The sequence below is a fragment of the Plecotus auritus genome, assembly GCF_963455305.1.
Source record: "Plecotus auritus genome assembly, chromosome: 1".
Lineage (NCBI taxonomy): Eukaryota > Metazoa > Chordata > Mammalia > Chiroptera > Vespertilionidae > Plecotus > Plecotus auritus.
The window spans coordinates 177,296,223-177,309,138 of NC_137770.1; the positions used below are offsets into that span (position 1 = coordinate 177,296,223).

At 48.3% G+C, this 12,916-nt stretch overlaps 2 protein-coding genes across 3 annotated transcripts in view; both read left to right on the forward strand.

Moving 5' to 3' along the window:
- The first annotated feature begins 1,225 nt into the window (after positions 1-1,225).
- On the forward strand, positions 1,226-3,941 carry H2AZ1 (H2A.Z variant histone 1). The gene is made up of 5 exons (XM_080679294.1): positions 1,226-1,628; positions 2,068-2,145; positions 2,421-2,534; positions 2,892-3,021; positions 3,321-3,941. Exons 1-5 carry the CDS (start codon positions 1,626-1,628, stop codon positions 3,380-3,382), a joined length of 387 nt encoding a protein of 128 aa, XP_080535420.1. The 5' UTR covers positions 1,226-1,625; the 3' UTR covers positions 3,383-3,941.
- Positions 3,942-4,825: 884 nt separating this feature from the next.
- Positions 4,826-12,916, forward strand: part of DNAJB14 (DnaJ heat shock protein family (Hsp40) member B14) — a 45,207-nt gene continuing 37,116 nt past the window's right edge. Inside the window, exon 1 of one of the 2 annotated variants that reach the window (XM_080670699.1) lies at positions 4,826-5,354. In XM_080670699.1, the coding sequence (XP_080526825.1) occupies positions 5,222-5,354 (133 nt within the window). In that variant the 5' untranslated portion in view covers positions 4,826-5,221. The remainder of the gene's footprint in view (positions 5,355-12,916) is intronic. The other variant, XM_080670700.1, reaches the window with a different exon arrangement.

Consider the following 12,916-nt stretch of genomic DNA (forward strand, 5'->3'; position numbering starts at 1 on the left):
GGCTATGGGGGAGGGGGGGTTGACATTGAAACCCAGTCCAAAGTACTTAAAAGTACTTTTTTGCCCAGCTGGCATGGCTCAGTGGTTGAGCATCAATCTATGAACCAGGAGGTCATGGTTGGATTCTGGGTCAGGGCACATGCCCAGTTGCAAGCTTGATCCTCAGTGGGGTACATGCAGGAGGCAGCTGATCAATTATTCTCTCATCATTGATGTTTCTATATCTCTCTCCCTCTATCTTCCTCTCTGAAATCAATAAAAATATATTTTAAAAAATGAAAGAGTACTTTTCCATAAAGTTTCTTCATGTCAGAAATATGTTAAGTGTAATACACTAATATACTATTAAGCACTACAAATGTGAAAGATTAGATCACTACTATTTCCAAGCAGCTGGGGATATACACGGGTGTTATTAATCTATTAGTTGGAAGACTAAGTAACAGGCATTATGATAGTATTGTGCATACAATACAATTTTTTAAACCCACCATTTTCAGTTGTTTACATAGACCATCTGTAACTGCCTGTGAATCATGTTAGGAGTTATCCAATGACATTTATATAACATGTGTCATGTAGCAAAATGTGTAGTATAGAAAAATTGACACGTAATAGCTTTAAGGTATCACTAAATCAACTTTAGACACCAGATTATAGGTGCAACCCACTGATGTGTAGTCTCCAGGTAAATATAGTTTATGATTTGATTAAAGAAAATAATAGCACCTCACTCCAAGCCCTCCGTGCACAGACCAAAAGGTCTTTTGCATCCAGCAGGGCGACTTTGCTACACCATTTGTTCCCGTGCAATTATCCCGTGGGGAGTTTCAAAAGTGGTGAGAAGGAAGAGGTGGGAGATACCGCTGCAAAGGAAGTGGGGTCACAGGGTCCTGATCAGTCGGTGGCTGGGGACTCGCCGCGGTAAAGTAATGCAAAATCTTTACGGAGGCTGTGGTTCGCGGAGGAGGCGGGACGCATTAGCACTATCTGTCAAACCTAAGGGATGGATGATAGTAGGGTCATCCATCCGGAAGAAGGATGTATGACAGCGGGTCTCCGCCGGCGAAGCGCTGGGGTGTGTGGGGTGGGGAACAGGAACGAGAGCGCCTTAGACCCGGAGGCAACTTCACGCAGTCACCAGCACCCAGCTAGAAAACCAGGGGGCGCTACTGCGTGCTCCTCCCCAAAGCCTATCAGCTCCTCCTCCCAGACACGTGACCACAATCGCAGGCTGTCCTCGTTCCCGCAGCGTAGCTCGCTCTGTTTCTTCCTCCCGCCGCTGTGCCCTTCTTTTCCCCGGTTCCCATCCCTCCCTTCTCCCCCCTCCTTTCCCACGTCCCAATAGCGGATCGAGCTGCGAAGCGCCCGCCCCTCCACCCTTTTCTGCGCTTGCTCATTGGCTGAAGCCTCAAGGACGCGTCCCGAGGGCGGGAGGCGGCCATTGGTGGGATGAGCAATCCGAGTTCCCGGATGAGGGAACATTCTGCAGTATAAAGGGAGCGGGGAAGGCGGGAGACAGCGCAGTTTGAATCGCGGTGCGAGGGAGTAGGCGGTGGGATCTCGCTGGGTGTCTGACTACTCCTTTCTCTGCCTTGCTCGCTTGGGCTTCAGCAGAATTCGAAATGGTAAACTTCGCAAGGGCTCTCGAAGGCTCCGCGGGTTTTTACCGGAGGAGAAGACCCGTAACACACGGAGATGGGGGTGAAGTGGCGGCGGTTGGGAACGCGCGGAGACAGTATTTGGGAGAGCGGGGGGGAGGCGATTTGTCGGTGGCGAGCTGGCCGCCTCCGATCTCGCGGCGGGCGGCGACGGTTGAGTGGCGCGCGCAGCGCCGCTGGGGACTAGCGGGCGCGAACGGGCGGACGGAGGCGCGCGGCCGCGGCGGGCGCGCAGCGGGGGGCGTGCAGGCGGGATCGCCCTTGCGGCGCGCGGCGGGCCAGAGACCCTGGCGGGGCGTGGGTGCGCGCTGGAGCGGGGCCGCGCCGCGGTGGGGGAGGGGCGCGCCGCCCCAGTAATCCTATATTCTCCGTTCCTCCTTCGCTGGCGGGCGTGTGCGCGCCGTAGGCTGGCGGTAAGGCTGGGAAAGACTCCGGAAAGGCCAAGACAAAGGCGGTTTCCCGCTCGCAGAGAGCCGGCTTGCAGGTCAGTGGTGGTACCGTGCAGTCTGAGGATCGTGGCGTTTTCTTATCCTTTTCTTGCTTATCATTGCTCTAGATGAGCGTTTCGTCTTTGCGTGGGTGATGCGGTGTCGCGACTTGTTTTGCGGATTCGATAAATATCGGGGCGGGGGGGCGATCACGTGTGTCGATACGGGGGCCCGTTGCTGCACCAGCGTCCTTGCTCCTTGCTTTGGCGCGCGTTTGATTTTATCATCTTTGATTCATATCTTTGTGCATTTGTTTTTGCTTAAAATTAAGTTTCCGGTGGGCCGTATTCATCGACACCTGAAATCTAGGACGACCAGTCATGGACGTGTAGGCGCCACTGCTGCTGTGTACAGCGCAGCCATTCTGGAGTACCTCACCGCAGAGGTAAATGTGGGTGTACGCCTATAATCTGGAAATGGTTTGCGGGGGGTGGGGGGGAGCGGTAGGTGGCGAGAGGGAAGGAGGAAAGTGATGCAAGAAAACTCCCAGGCCCTAAACGCGGCGAGAAGCCTCTGGGAACGCTAGAGGGAGCTGGTGATCATTAAGGGATCCTATTGAGCTTGAGCTGCTCTTGGAAATAAAATTGCGTGCCCCCTTTATAGCTTATGCCATTTTGACATTCAGGTAGTCAAGGGGAGAGGAGGGAGACAATTGCTAGATTTATGTTCATGAAGGTTTGTTTGCTCTGGATCTTGGCCTAAAGAATAGTTGGAAGAAAATTGATTAGTCTTTGCCTTCTAGGTACTTGAATTGGCAGGAAATGCATCAAAAGACTTAAAGGTAAAGCGTATTACCCCTCGTCATTTGCAACTTGCTATTCGTGGAGATGAAGAATTGGATTCTCTCATCAAGGCTACAATTGCTGGTGGTGGTATGTGAATACTAAAATTTTACTTCAAATTCCTTTAAAGAAAATAATTCTTAGCTTTTAAAAAATTCCCATTAGTAATTTCTAATCTAAAAGAGGACCCCTGAGCAAAATTTCACTGATGTGTTTTATGGTTCCATCATGAATATCGATGTATGGAATAACTTAATGAGTTTTTACTTTGCATACTTGACTCACTTCATTGAAAGACATCTGCCAAGTTGAACAACTGTTCTGGTTTAAGTATAGTGTGATTTTTTAAATGTGTTAAAAACTAGAATTAATCCCTGTCCCTCTCCTAGGTGTTATTCCACACATCCACAAATCTCTGATTGGGAAGAAAGGACAACAGAAGACTGTCTAAAGGATGCCTGGATTTCATATTATCTCAGGACTCTAAATACTCTAACAGCTGTCCAGTGTTGGTGATTCCAGTGGACTGTATCTCTGTGAAAAACACAATTTTGCCTTTTTGTAATTCTATTTGAGCAAGTTGGAAGTTAATTAGCTTTCCAACCAACCAAATTTCTGCATTCGAGTCTTAACCATATTTAAGTGTTACTGTGGCTTCAAAGAAGCTATTGATTCTGAAGTAGTGGGTTTTGATTGAGTTGACTGTTTTTAAAAAACTGTTTGGATTTTAATTGTGATGCAGAAGTTATAGTAACAAACATTTGGTTTTGTACAGACATTATTTCCACTCCGGTGGATAAGCTCAATAAAGGTCATATCCCAAACAAGTTGTGTTTTTAAATTTGCTTGATTGTAATAGAAACACCTTCCTTTTGAATAGGTATTTCATCCATCAATAACTTAAGCATATATCTTCTCCAGAAATTAAACTTAATTTTCTATGTAAACAGGCCAAACTGTAAGTTAATATTGTGTAATTAGCTATTAAAGATTTTAAAACTTTGGCAGGAACTGGAATGGGACAAGTTTTTTAGGCTCTTTGTCCATCTCAGTTTGCATGTTGGCCAAACTTGCTGTATGTGACAGCACTGCACTGGTGCAGTATTGCTGTGGTGGACTTGGGGAGGAGGAGGGCAAATCCTGTATTTAGCTACCTCCACAAAAGGAACTTCCAGTTTAGACCTCAGATATTTTCTGTGCTGCACAGTATAGAAAGCTGAATTATTTGATACTTGGTAACATCTTTGGGGAATACTATTACATTTTACAGAAGAAAATCGGGATTTATTTGGAAGTCTTGTCTGAATTTTGGTATTTCCAACAAGGGTAACAATAGCTTGAGTGAACATTGTAAAAATGGTTATTTTGTGATTGGGTTGAGTGGGTTATTTTGGTTTCTGGCAAGTTGTCTTAACCTTTTAAAATTTGGGTTATGACTTTCCCAAACAATAAGTTGGCCCCCTCCCCAGGAGAACATTTCGCTGGCAATGTCATGAAAATGAGATTAGGGAGGAAACCCAAGTACTTTTCTTCTGTGACGGTAATACATTCCCATAAAGCTGTTTCCTTCTGTTTTGGTCATAAAAAAAATTCGGGTTAAGACCAGAATAATTGCAGACAGTTGGCTTTGAACCTCACTGGTATCCTAAGAGACAATTTAATGGAATCTGGGTCAGGGGAAATGGTATGTAGCTAAAATAAGGCAGGTAAAACAAGCCCTAGAGTTAGGTTCCAACCATGCTCTGCCGTGTTCCTCTACACCTGCTCCGGAAGCGCTGCGTCCGGGACTGACAGCCGGTCGTCACCTGACCGAACCCTCCCTAGGCTACGGGGTCCGGGGGCGGGGCCCTCGACCTCTGGGAATTTTCTTGAAAACCATCCCCACCTCCCATCCGTCCACCCAGCCGCCTTCACGGCGGGCTGCGGCCAGCGTGGGGAGGTCAGGGCGCGCGGCGCGGCCCTTGCGGCGTCGTCCCAGCCTCGGCGGCCGCCTTCGCCCCCTCGGGGTGCTCGGCTTGGAGCTTGTGGGCGCCGCGCGCAGACCGCCGAGGGGGCTCGGACGCCCAGGTCTGGGGGCCAGGAGATGAGGCTCGCGCCTTAGCGGCCCGCGGGGGGCGGGGAGGCCTCCGCGAGGAGGCGGGGCTGCGAGCCCGCCAGTGCGCCCGGGCCGCCGCGGTCTGCGCTCCGCCCCGCACGCCCCCACCCGGCCGGCCTCGCCTCCTCGGCCGCCACGGCGGCTTCCGCCCGGGTCAGCGCTCCCGGAGGAAACGGAAGAAGGCGCAGGCAAGCCATGGAGGGAAACCGGGATGAGGCGGAGAAATGTGTCGAGATCGCCCGGGAGGCCCTGAACGCCGGCGACCGCGAGAAGGCCCAGCGTTTCCTGCAGAAGGCCGAGAAGCTGTACCCGCTGCCCTCGGCCCGCGGTGAGGCCCTCTGCGTCCCTCCCCTCCCGGCGGCCCCCGACCGCCGCCAGCCCGCTCCTGCCCCCACCCTCGCCCGCACGGGCTCCGCGTTCCCCCGACCCTCCGGGGGACACTGGGAGGAGCATCCCGACACCCCTACCGCCGGGGCCTCAACCGTCCCGGGCTGGGCACTGGCTTGGGATGGGCTGCCCGAGACTCCCTTGCACCAGCGGCCTGCGAGATGCCCGCTCTCAGCTGACAGGCGAGAGTTGCTGGTTCCCTGGTCCGTTTTCGGAAATGTCTGGCTGCCATTCTACCAGGAGAATGTCCCTGGGAGACTTGTCTGGTCCCGACATAGCCTTACCAGAGTGGGCTTTATTTCTCGTGTGGGGTTGTGCGGCCCTCCCTCCCTCCCCATCCTCACCCCCAGAGGCCTAGGCCCCCAATGAAGTGAAAGGAACTGGGAACTCTAGTTGCTAGTGTACAAGTCTCAGGTTCCAGCATCTCTGGGTAAAACATTGTTCCCAAAGCAAACGTTTTCGAATACCTGAGATGACATTGCTTTTCCCTGGGAGGGAGTTACTTTAGGAGAGAGGAGCACAAATTAGACAAGAATGATAAAGCATCAGTAATGATTTGCAAAATACCATTTGATTTGCTAACACCATAATTATCCACAAATTAGGCAGATCTCTAAGGAACAGAGTACTGGACTCTTAGTTGAATTCACCCTGTTCATGTCCTAGGCTTTACAGTACTAATAATAGCAATGTTTATTGAGCACTTACAAAGTGCTAGACCATGTGCCTAGTGTTTTATATGAATTACTTCATTTATTCCTCAGAACAAGCCTATGTAGAGGTACAGGATTCATTTGAACAGGTTTACCCATATGGAAACAGACTGTCTTTTGGATGGATGGATGGATGGATGGATGGATGGATGGATGGATGGATGGGTGGATGGGTGGATGGGTGAATGAATAAATGAATGAATGAGAATATCTATACAAGGCTACATAGTAATTAGCAAAGTCAGACTAGTACTTGTGCTTTCTAGCTCCAAAAGGCCTTTAACCACTACACATAGTGCTTTGCAATCTATACTAATAAAAGGGTAATACGCAAATTGGTTACGATGCCCTCACAGTAACAACAGAACAGCAACCTGCGTGGGGCGACCAGGCCGGCAGGGGGTGGGCAGTGAGGGGTGACCAGGCCGGCAGAAGGGGGTAGTGAGGGGCGACCAGGCCACCCCGGGGGGGGGGGGGGGGAAGTGGGCAGTTGGTGGCGACCAGGCTGGCGGGGGGGAGCAGTTGGGGGCGACCAGGCTGGCAGGGGGGGCAGAGAGGGGCGACCAGGCTGGCGGCGGGGCAGTTGGGGGCAACCAGGCCAGTAGGGGGGGCAGTTAGGGGCAATCAGGCTGGCAGGCAGAGGCGGTTAGGGTTGATCAGGCTGGCGGGGGGGGGCAGTTAGAGGTGATCAGGCAGGCAGGCAGGTGAGCAGTTAGGAGCCAGCGGGCCCAGATTGTGAGAGGGATGTCCCAGGGATCGGGCCGAAACCGGCAGTTGGAAATCCCCCAAGGGGTCCCAGATTGGAGAGGGTCCAGGCTGGGCTGAGGGGAACCCCCCACCCCCGTGCACAAATTTCGTGCACTGGGCCTCTAGTGTGTATATATATATATATATATATATATATATATATATATATATATGTATGTATATATATATGTATGTATGTATATATAAAAGCCTAATATGCAAATTGTCCCCACGGGAGTTTTCTTGCTTGCTATGATGTGTGCTGACCACCAGGGGGCAGCGTGGAATGAAGGAAGGCCCCAGCTGGCAGCCCAAAGGCCCAGATCGGCCGTGATCGCCATCCAGTCCTAGGGACCCATGCATGAATTTCGTTCACCAGGCCTCTAGTAGGATAATATTTCACTGGAGACTTAGGTATTTCCAAGTTAAGGAGAAAATTGATAATGAGTATGTGGAGTTCTCTTAATTTGTTTCTACATTGTTGAAGCATTTGTATTCTTTGTTTTTCTCTGTCCTTTCATTATATCACTATTGAATACTATTCCAGAGAGAACAGGAAAGGGAAGTGAAAGAAAAGAGTTAATGTATTTTTTTAATTTGGCAAAAAACACTTAATATTTACCTTTTTAACCATTTTTCAGTGTGCAGTTTAGCAGTGTTAACCATTTTCACCTTGTAGTGCAACAAATCTCCAGAATTTTCCATCTTACAGAACTGAAACTATACCAGTTAAACAGCTTTCCATTTTCCCTACCCACCATCCTCTGGCAACCACCATTCTATTTTCTTTTAAAATTTGGCCACTTTAGATACTTTATACAAGTGGAATTATATACAGCAATTCCTCACTTAATATAGTCCATATATTCTGCAACTTTAACCAAAAGGATGTATAATGAAAGCAAATTTGCCACAGGCTGATTAATATAAACAAAAATTAAGTTCCTGCCCTGGCTGGTGTGGCTCAGTTGGTTGGATGTAGTCCACAGCACCTAAAAGTTCCTGGTTCCATTCCCAGTCAGGGCACATGCCAGGTTTCAGGCTTGATCTTAGTAGAAGATGTTCGAGAGGCAGCTGATTGATGTTTCTCTCTCACATTGATGTTTCTCTCCCTCTCCCGCTTTCTAAAAAAAAAAAAAAAAAATCAATAAAAAATCTTTAAAAAAAATTAAGTTCCTATGGCATCTCATCAACCTTATAACAAAATGAAGTTGAGCAAAACAATGTTATTTGAGGACATGTCTTTTTTTAACTGGCTTATTTCACTTAGCATGATGTCCTTCAGGTTCATCTATGCTGTAGCATGTAGTAGGATTTTCTTTTTAAAGTTGCACAATATTCCATTGCGTGTGTATACCACATTTTCATTATCCATTTATTTGTCAATAGACACCTAGATTGTTTTTATATTTTGGCTATTGTGAATAATGCCGCTATGAGCATGGGTGTGCAGATGCCTCTTTGTGATCCTGCTTTCAATTCTTTTGGGAATATATGCAGAAAGGGAATTGCTGGATTATATTGAAAGTACTATTTTTACTTTTGGGGGGACTGCTATGCTGTTTTCCATACAAATTGCACCATTTTACATTCCCACCAACAGGGCACCAGAGTTCCATTTTCTCCACATCTTCTATTTGCTTATTTTGTTGTTGTTTTATAGTACCCGTCCTGCCCAGTGTGAGGTGATACCTCATTGTGGTTTTGATTTGCATTTATCTTATGATTAGTGGTGTTGAACATCTTTTTATGTGCTTGTTGGCCATTTGTATATCATCTTTCGAAAGATGTTTGTTTAAGACCTTTGCCCATTTTTTAATTGGGCTATTTTTTTAGTTGTAGGAGTTCTTCATAAAATCTAGATACTAACTCCTTATCAGATACATGATTTGCAGTTTTTTCTCCTATTCTGTAGGTTGTGTTTCACTTTCTTGATTGTGTCCTTTTATGCACAAAAGTTTTTAAGTTTGGTGTAGTCCCATTTGTCTATTTTTGCTTTTATTGCCTGTGCTTTCGGTGTTGTATCTAAGAAATCAGTGACCAGAGTTAAATTTTTTTTATTCTCCCTACAGTATGAATACATTTCTTTTAGTCACTATCTAGTCCTAGAGGGACAGTTGGAACTTTAAGCAAGTAACCACTTGAGACAATACTGTGGCTTTTGAAACCTAGCTCCTCCACCTACTAACGTGTAACCTAAATCTTGGGCAATTTAGAGAAACTCTCTAAGCTTTAGCTTTTTCCTCTGCAAAATGGGACAATAATGTACTGATTTCATAGGGCTGTTGTGAGGATTAAATGAGTTAATACATGGAAAGCATTCACAGTAAGCACTCAATTTTTAGGTATCATTTTTATTTTACAAGTGTAAGGCCCTGAGAATTTTTAAACTTGTAGTCTGGCATTCTTCTGTCATACAAGCAACTTGAATCAACAAACTAAAGGGATACTACAAGATATTAAAGCCCAAACAATTGTTGCTCTTAAAGACATGAAAATGGGAAAAATTAAGAAATATAAAGTGAAAGTAGTACATTGTATTATAAGGCAACGGATGTAATTACCAAATAAAGTGATAGTATACAGTTGTGGTGTAGTCTGAAAACCTTAGTTCAGATGCAGACTTTGCCTCTGACAACTTTGTAACTAGGGACAAGTTATTTAGTTTCTCTAAGCCTTGTTTAGTTATGTGTAAATACTTAGCAAAGTATATTTTACATTGAATATTTTCAGAAGATGTTGATTGAAATAATTTAAGATTTAAGAGGAGGGCCGAAACCGGTTTGGCTCAGTGGATAGAGCGTCGGCCTGCGAACTGAAGGGTTCCGGGTTCGATTCCGGTCAAGGGCATGTACCTTGGTTGCGGGCACATCCCCAGTGGGAGGTGTGCAGGAGGCAGCTGATCGATGTTTCTCTCTCATCGATGTTTCTAGCTCTCTATCCCTCTCCCTTCCTCTCTGTAAAATATCAATAAAATATATTTTTAAAAAAATAAAAAAAGATTTAAGAGGAGGGAAAGATCTAGAACACTTTGTAAGCTTTTGGTAAAATGTTTAGTGTAGAAGGAAATTGAAGCTACTGGTTAAAATGAAATTTTATATTTTTATTCCTGAATTTCACTTATTCTAGATTACCATCAAACCCTTATAACTCAGAGCCCTAACTGTTTTGGCTCAGTGCATTGGCCTGCGGACTAAAGGGTCTCAGGTTCCATACTCATCAAGGGCATGTGCCCCAGTAGGGGGCGTGCAGGAGGCGGCCAATTGGTGATTCTCTATCATAATTGATGTTTCTATCTTTCTCTCCCTCTTCCTTGCTCTCTGAAATCAATAAAATAATATTTTAAAAAACCAACCAAACAAAAAAAAAACACACCCTTATAACTCAGAATTTGACTCAGTGTTTTCATAGTAAGATGGAACATTGCATTTCAATGTTCATTAATCTTATACAGTGAATGGGAAGATATGAAACTAAATTCCAGAATCTTTGTCCTCTGTACATTTCATTCTTGCTGGGTGAGAAGTCTGATTGAAAAAACACTTTTAAAAATTGGCAATAGTTTTCCTTGAGGAAAAACTTGATCTTCAAATGGATCTAGGATATTGTTGCTTTCTATGTTTTTAGTTGAGAATATTATTTTACAATTTATTTATGGCAGTGAACATCTAAGTGAAACAAATTTACAGCTTTCACATATTTTCATATTATGTGTTTAGTTGAAAAGGATTGATATACATACTCAGTAGCTACTACATAAGAAATATAAATATTCTGGAAAAATAATGTCAGCAAGCAGAAGTAAATTACATTTGTTTCTTAAACTATATTTATTTATTTAAAAAAATTTTAATTTATTTTATTTTTGAGGGAGAAACATCTGAGCCACCTGGCCCGGGTTGGTGAGCCACATTAATTTTGTAATCACACAAATAAAATCACTTCTAGTTTATGAGGAGGGAGGGTGAAATTTGTTTTTCAAATTATGTGTTCTTATTTTAGACTAGTGGCCTGGTGCACGAAATTTATGCACATTAAAAGAGGATTAATCCGAGGAAATAATTTAATGTTGCTATTTGCCCTTTCTCTATAATAGAAGTGTCAGAGACGAAAGGAAATTAGTAAAATGTATATGAAAACCTTCCTCCTGTCAGAGTCTGGGGCACACCACGGGACCCAGAGTCAAGTCCCCGCCCACCCACATTCGCCTCAAAATCGCGTGAGATCCAGACCCAGCCGCCCACCCCCCCATTGGGCTAGATCCAGACCCGGCCATTCCACCCTTGTCAAGCCCCGCCGGGCAGGGGACGTAGCCTCAGGTTCCCTGCCCCTGCTCCAGGATGGGGGGCATGGCCTGAGGTCCCCCAGCCCAGATCAGGATGCGGGGTGTGCCTTGAGGTCCCCCGTCAAGCCCTGCCAGGTGTGGAACATGGCCTGAGATCCCCTGTCAAGCCCCGCTGGGTGGGGGGCATGGCCTGAGGTCCCCCGTCAAGCCCCACTAGGCGGGGGTGTGCAGCCTCAGGTCCCCCAGCCTGGCACCGGGATGGGGGCACAGCCTCAGGTCCCCTGTCAAGCCCCACCGCAGGGGGGTGCAGCCTCAGGTCACCTGGCCCAGTACTGGGGCGGGGGGCACGGCCTGAAGTCCCCTGTCAAGGCCCACCTGGTGGGGTGCCCGGCCTGAGGTCCCTAGCCTGGTGCCAAGGCGGGAGGCGCAGCCTGAGGTCCTCTGTCAAGCCTTGCCGGGTGGAGGACATGGCCTGAGGTCCCCTGTCAAGCCCCATGGGGGCGGGGCCAGCCGTGGGCAAACTACGGCCCGTGGGCCAGATCCGGCTGTTCTATCCGGTTCTCTTGCTCTCCCCTCCGCTCCTTTACTTTGAATTTATATTAGTTCACACAAACACTCCATCCATGCTTTTGTTCTGGCCCTCTGGTCCAGTTTAAGAACCCATTGTGGCCCTCGAGTCAAAAAGTTTGCCCACCCCTGGATAGCCTCAGGTCCCTGCTGATTGCTCGTTAAGGCTCCTTATGGGAACTTGGCCTCAGCTGTGGGTGTAGCCATCTTTGTGATGGAGTGGTGGTTAATTAGCATATTCCCTCTTTATAAGATAGGATTCTGCTAATGATGGACATGATATATAACAGGTGTGTGACAGAAAATCCTATCTAATAAAGAGGGAATATGCTAATTAACCACCACTCCATCACAAAGATGGCTACACCCACAGCTGAGGCCAAGTTCCCATAAGGAGCCTTAACGAGCAATCAGCAGGGACCTGAGGCTATGCCCTCCCCCGCCCCCGTGGGGCTTGACAGGGGACCTCAAGGTGTGCTTCCCGTCCTGGTGCTGGGCTAGGGGACCTCAGGCTGCTCCCCCCGCCCCAGCGCCAGGCCAGGGGACCTCAGGCCACACTCCCCACCAGGTGGGGATGCGCCCCCCACCCCGGCACCAGGCCGGGGAACCTCAGGCCGCACCCCCCGCCCCAGCACCGGGCCAGAGGACCTGAGGCTGTGCCCTCCTGCCTGGCGGGGCTTGACAGGGGAACTCAGGCCGTGCTCCCCACCTAGTGGGGCTTGACGGGGGACCTCAAGGTGCACCCCCAGTGCTGGGTCAGGGGAACTCAGGCCGCGCCCCCCGCCCAGCGGGGCTTTACAGGGGACCTAAGGCTGTGCCCTCCTCCCAGTGCCAGGCTGGGGGACCTGAGGCTGCGCAGCCCCGCCAAGTGGGGCTTGATGGGGGACCTCAGGCCATGCCCCCCACCCAGCGGGGCTTGACAGGGGATCTCAGGCCATGTCCCACACCTGGCAGGGCTTGACGGGGGACCTCAAGGCATGCCCCCCGCCCTGGTCTGGGCTGGAGGACCTCAGGCCATGCCCCCCATCCTGGCGCAGGGCCAGGGAACCTGAGGCTACGTCCCCTGCCCGGCGGGGCTTGACAAGGGTGGAATGGCCGGGTCTGGATCTAGCCCAATGGGGGGGTGGGCGGCTGGGTCTGGATCTCACGCGATTTTGAGGTGAATGTGGGTGGGCGGGGACTTGACTCTGG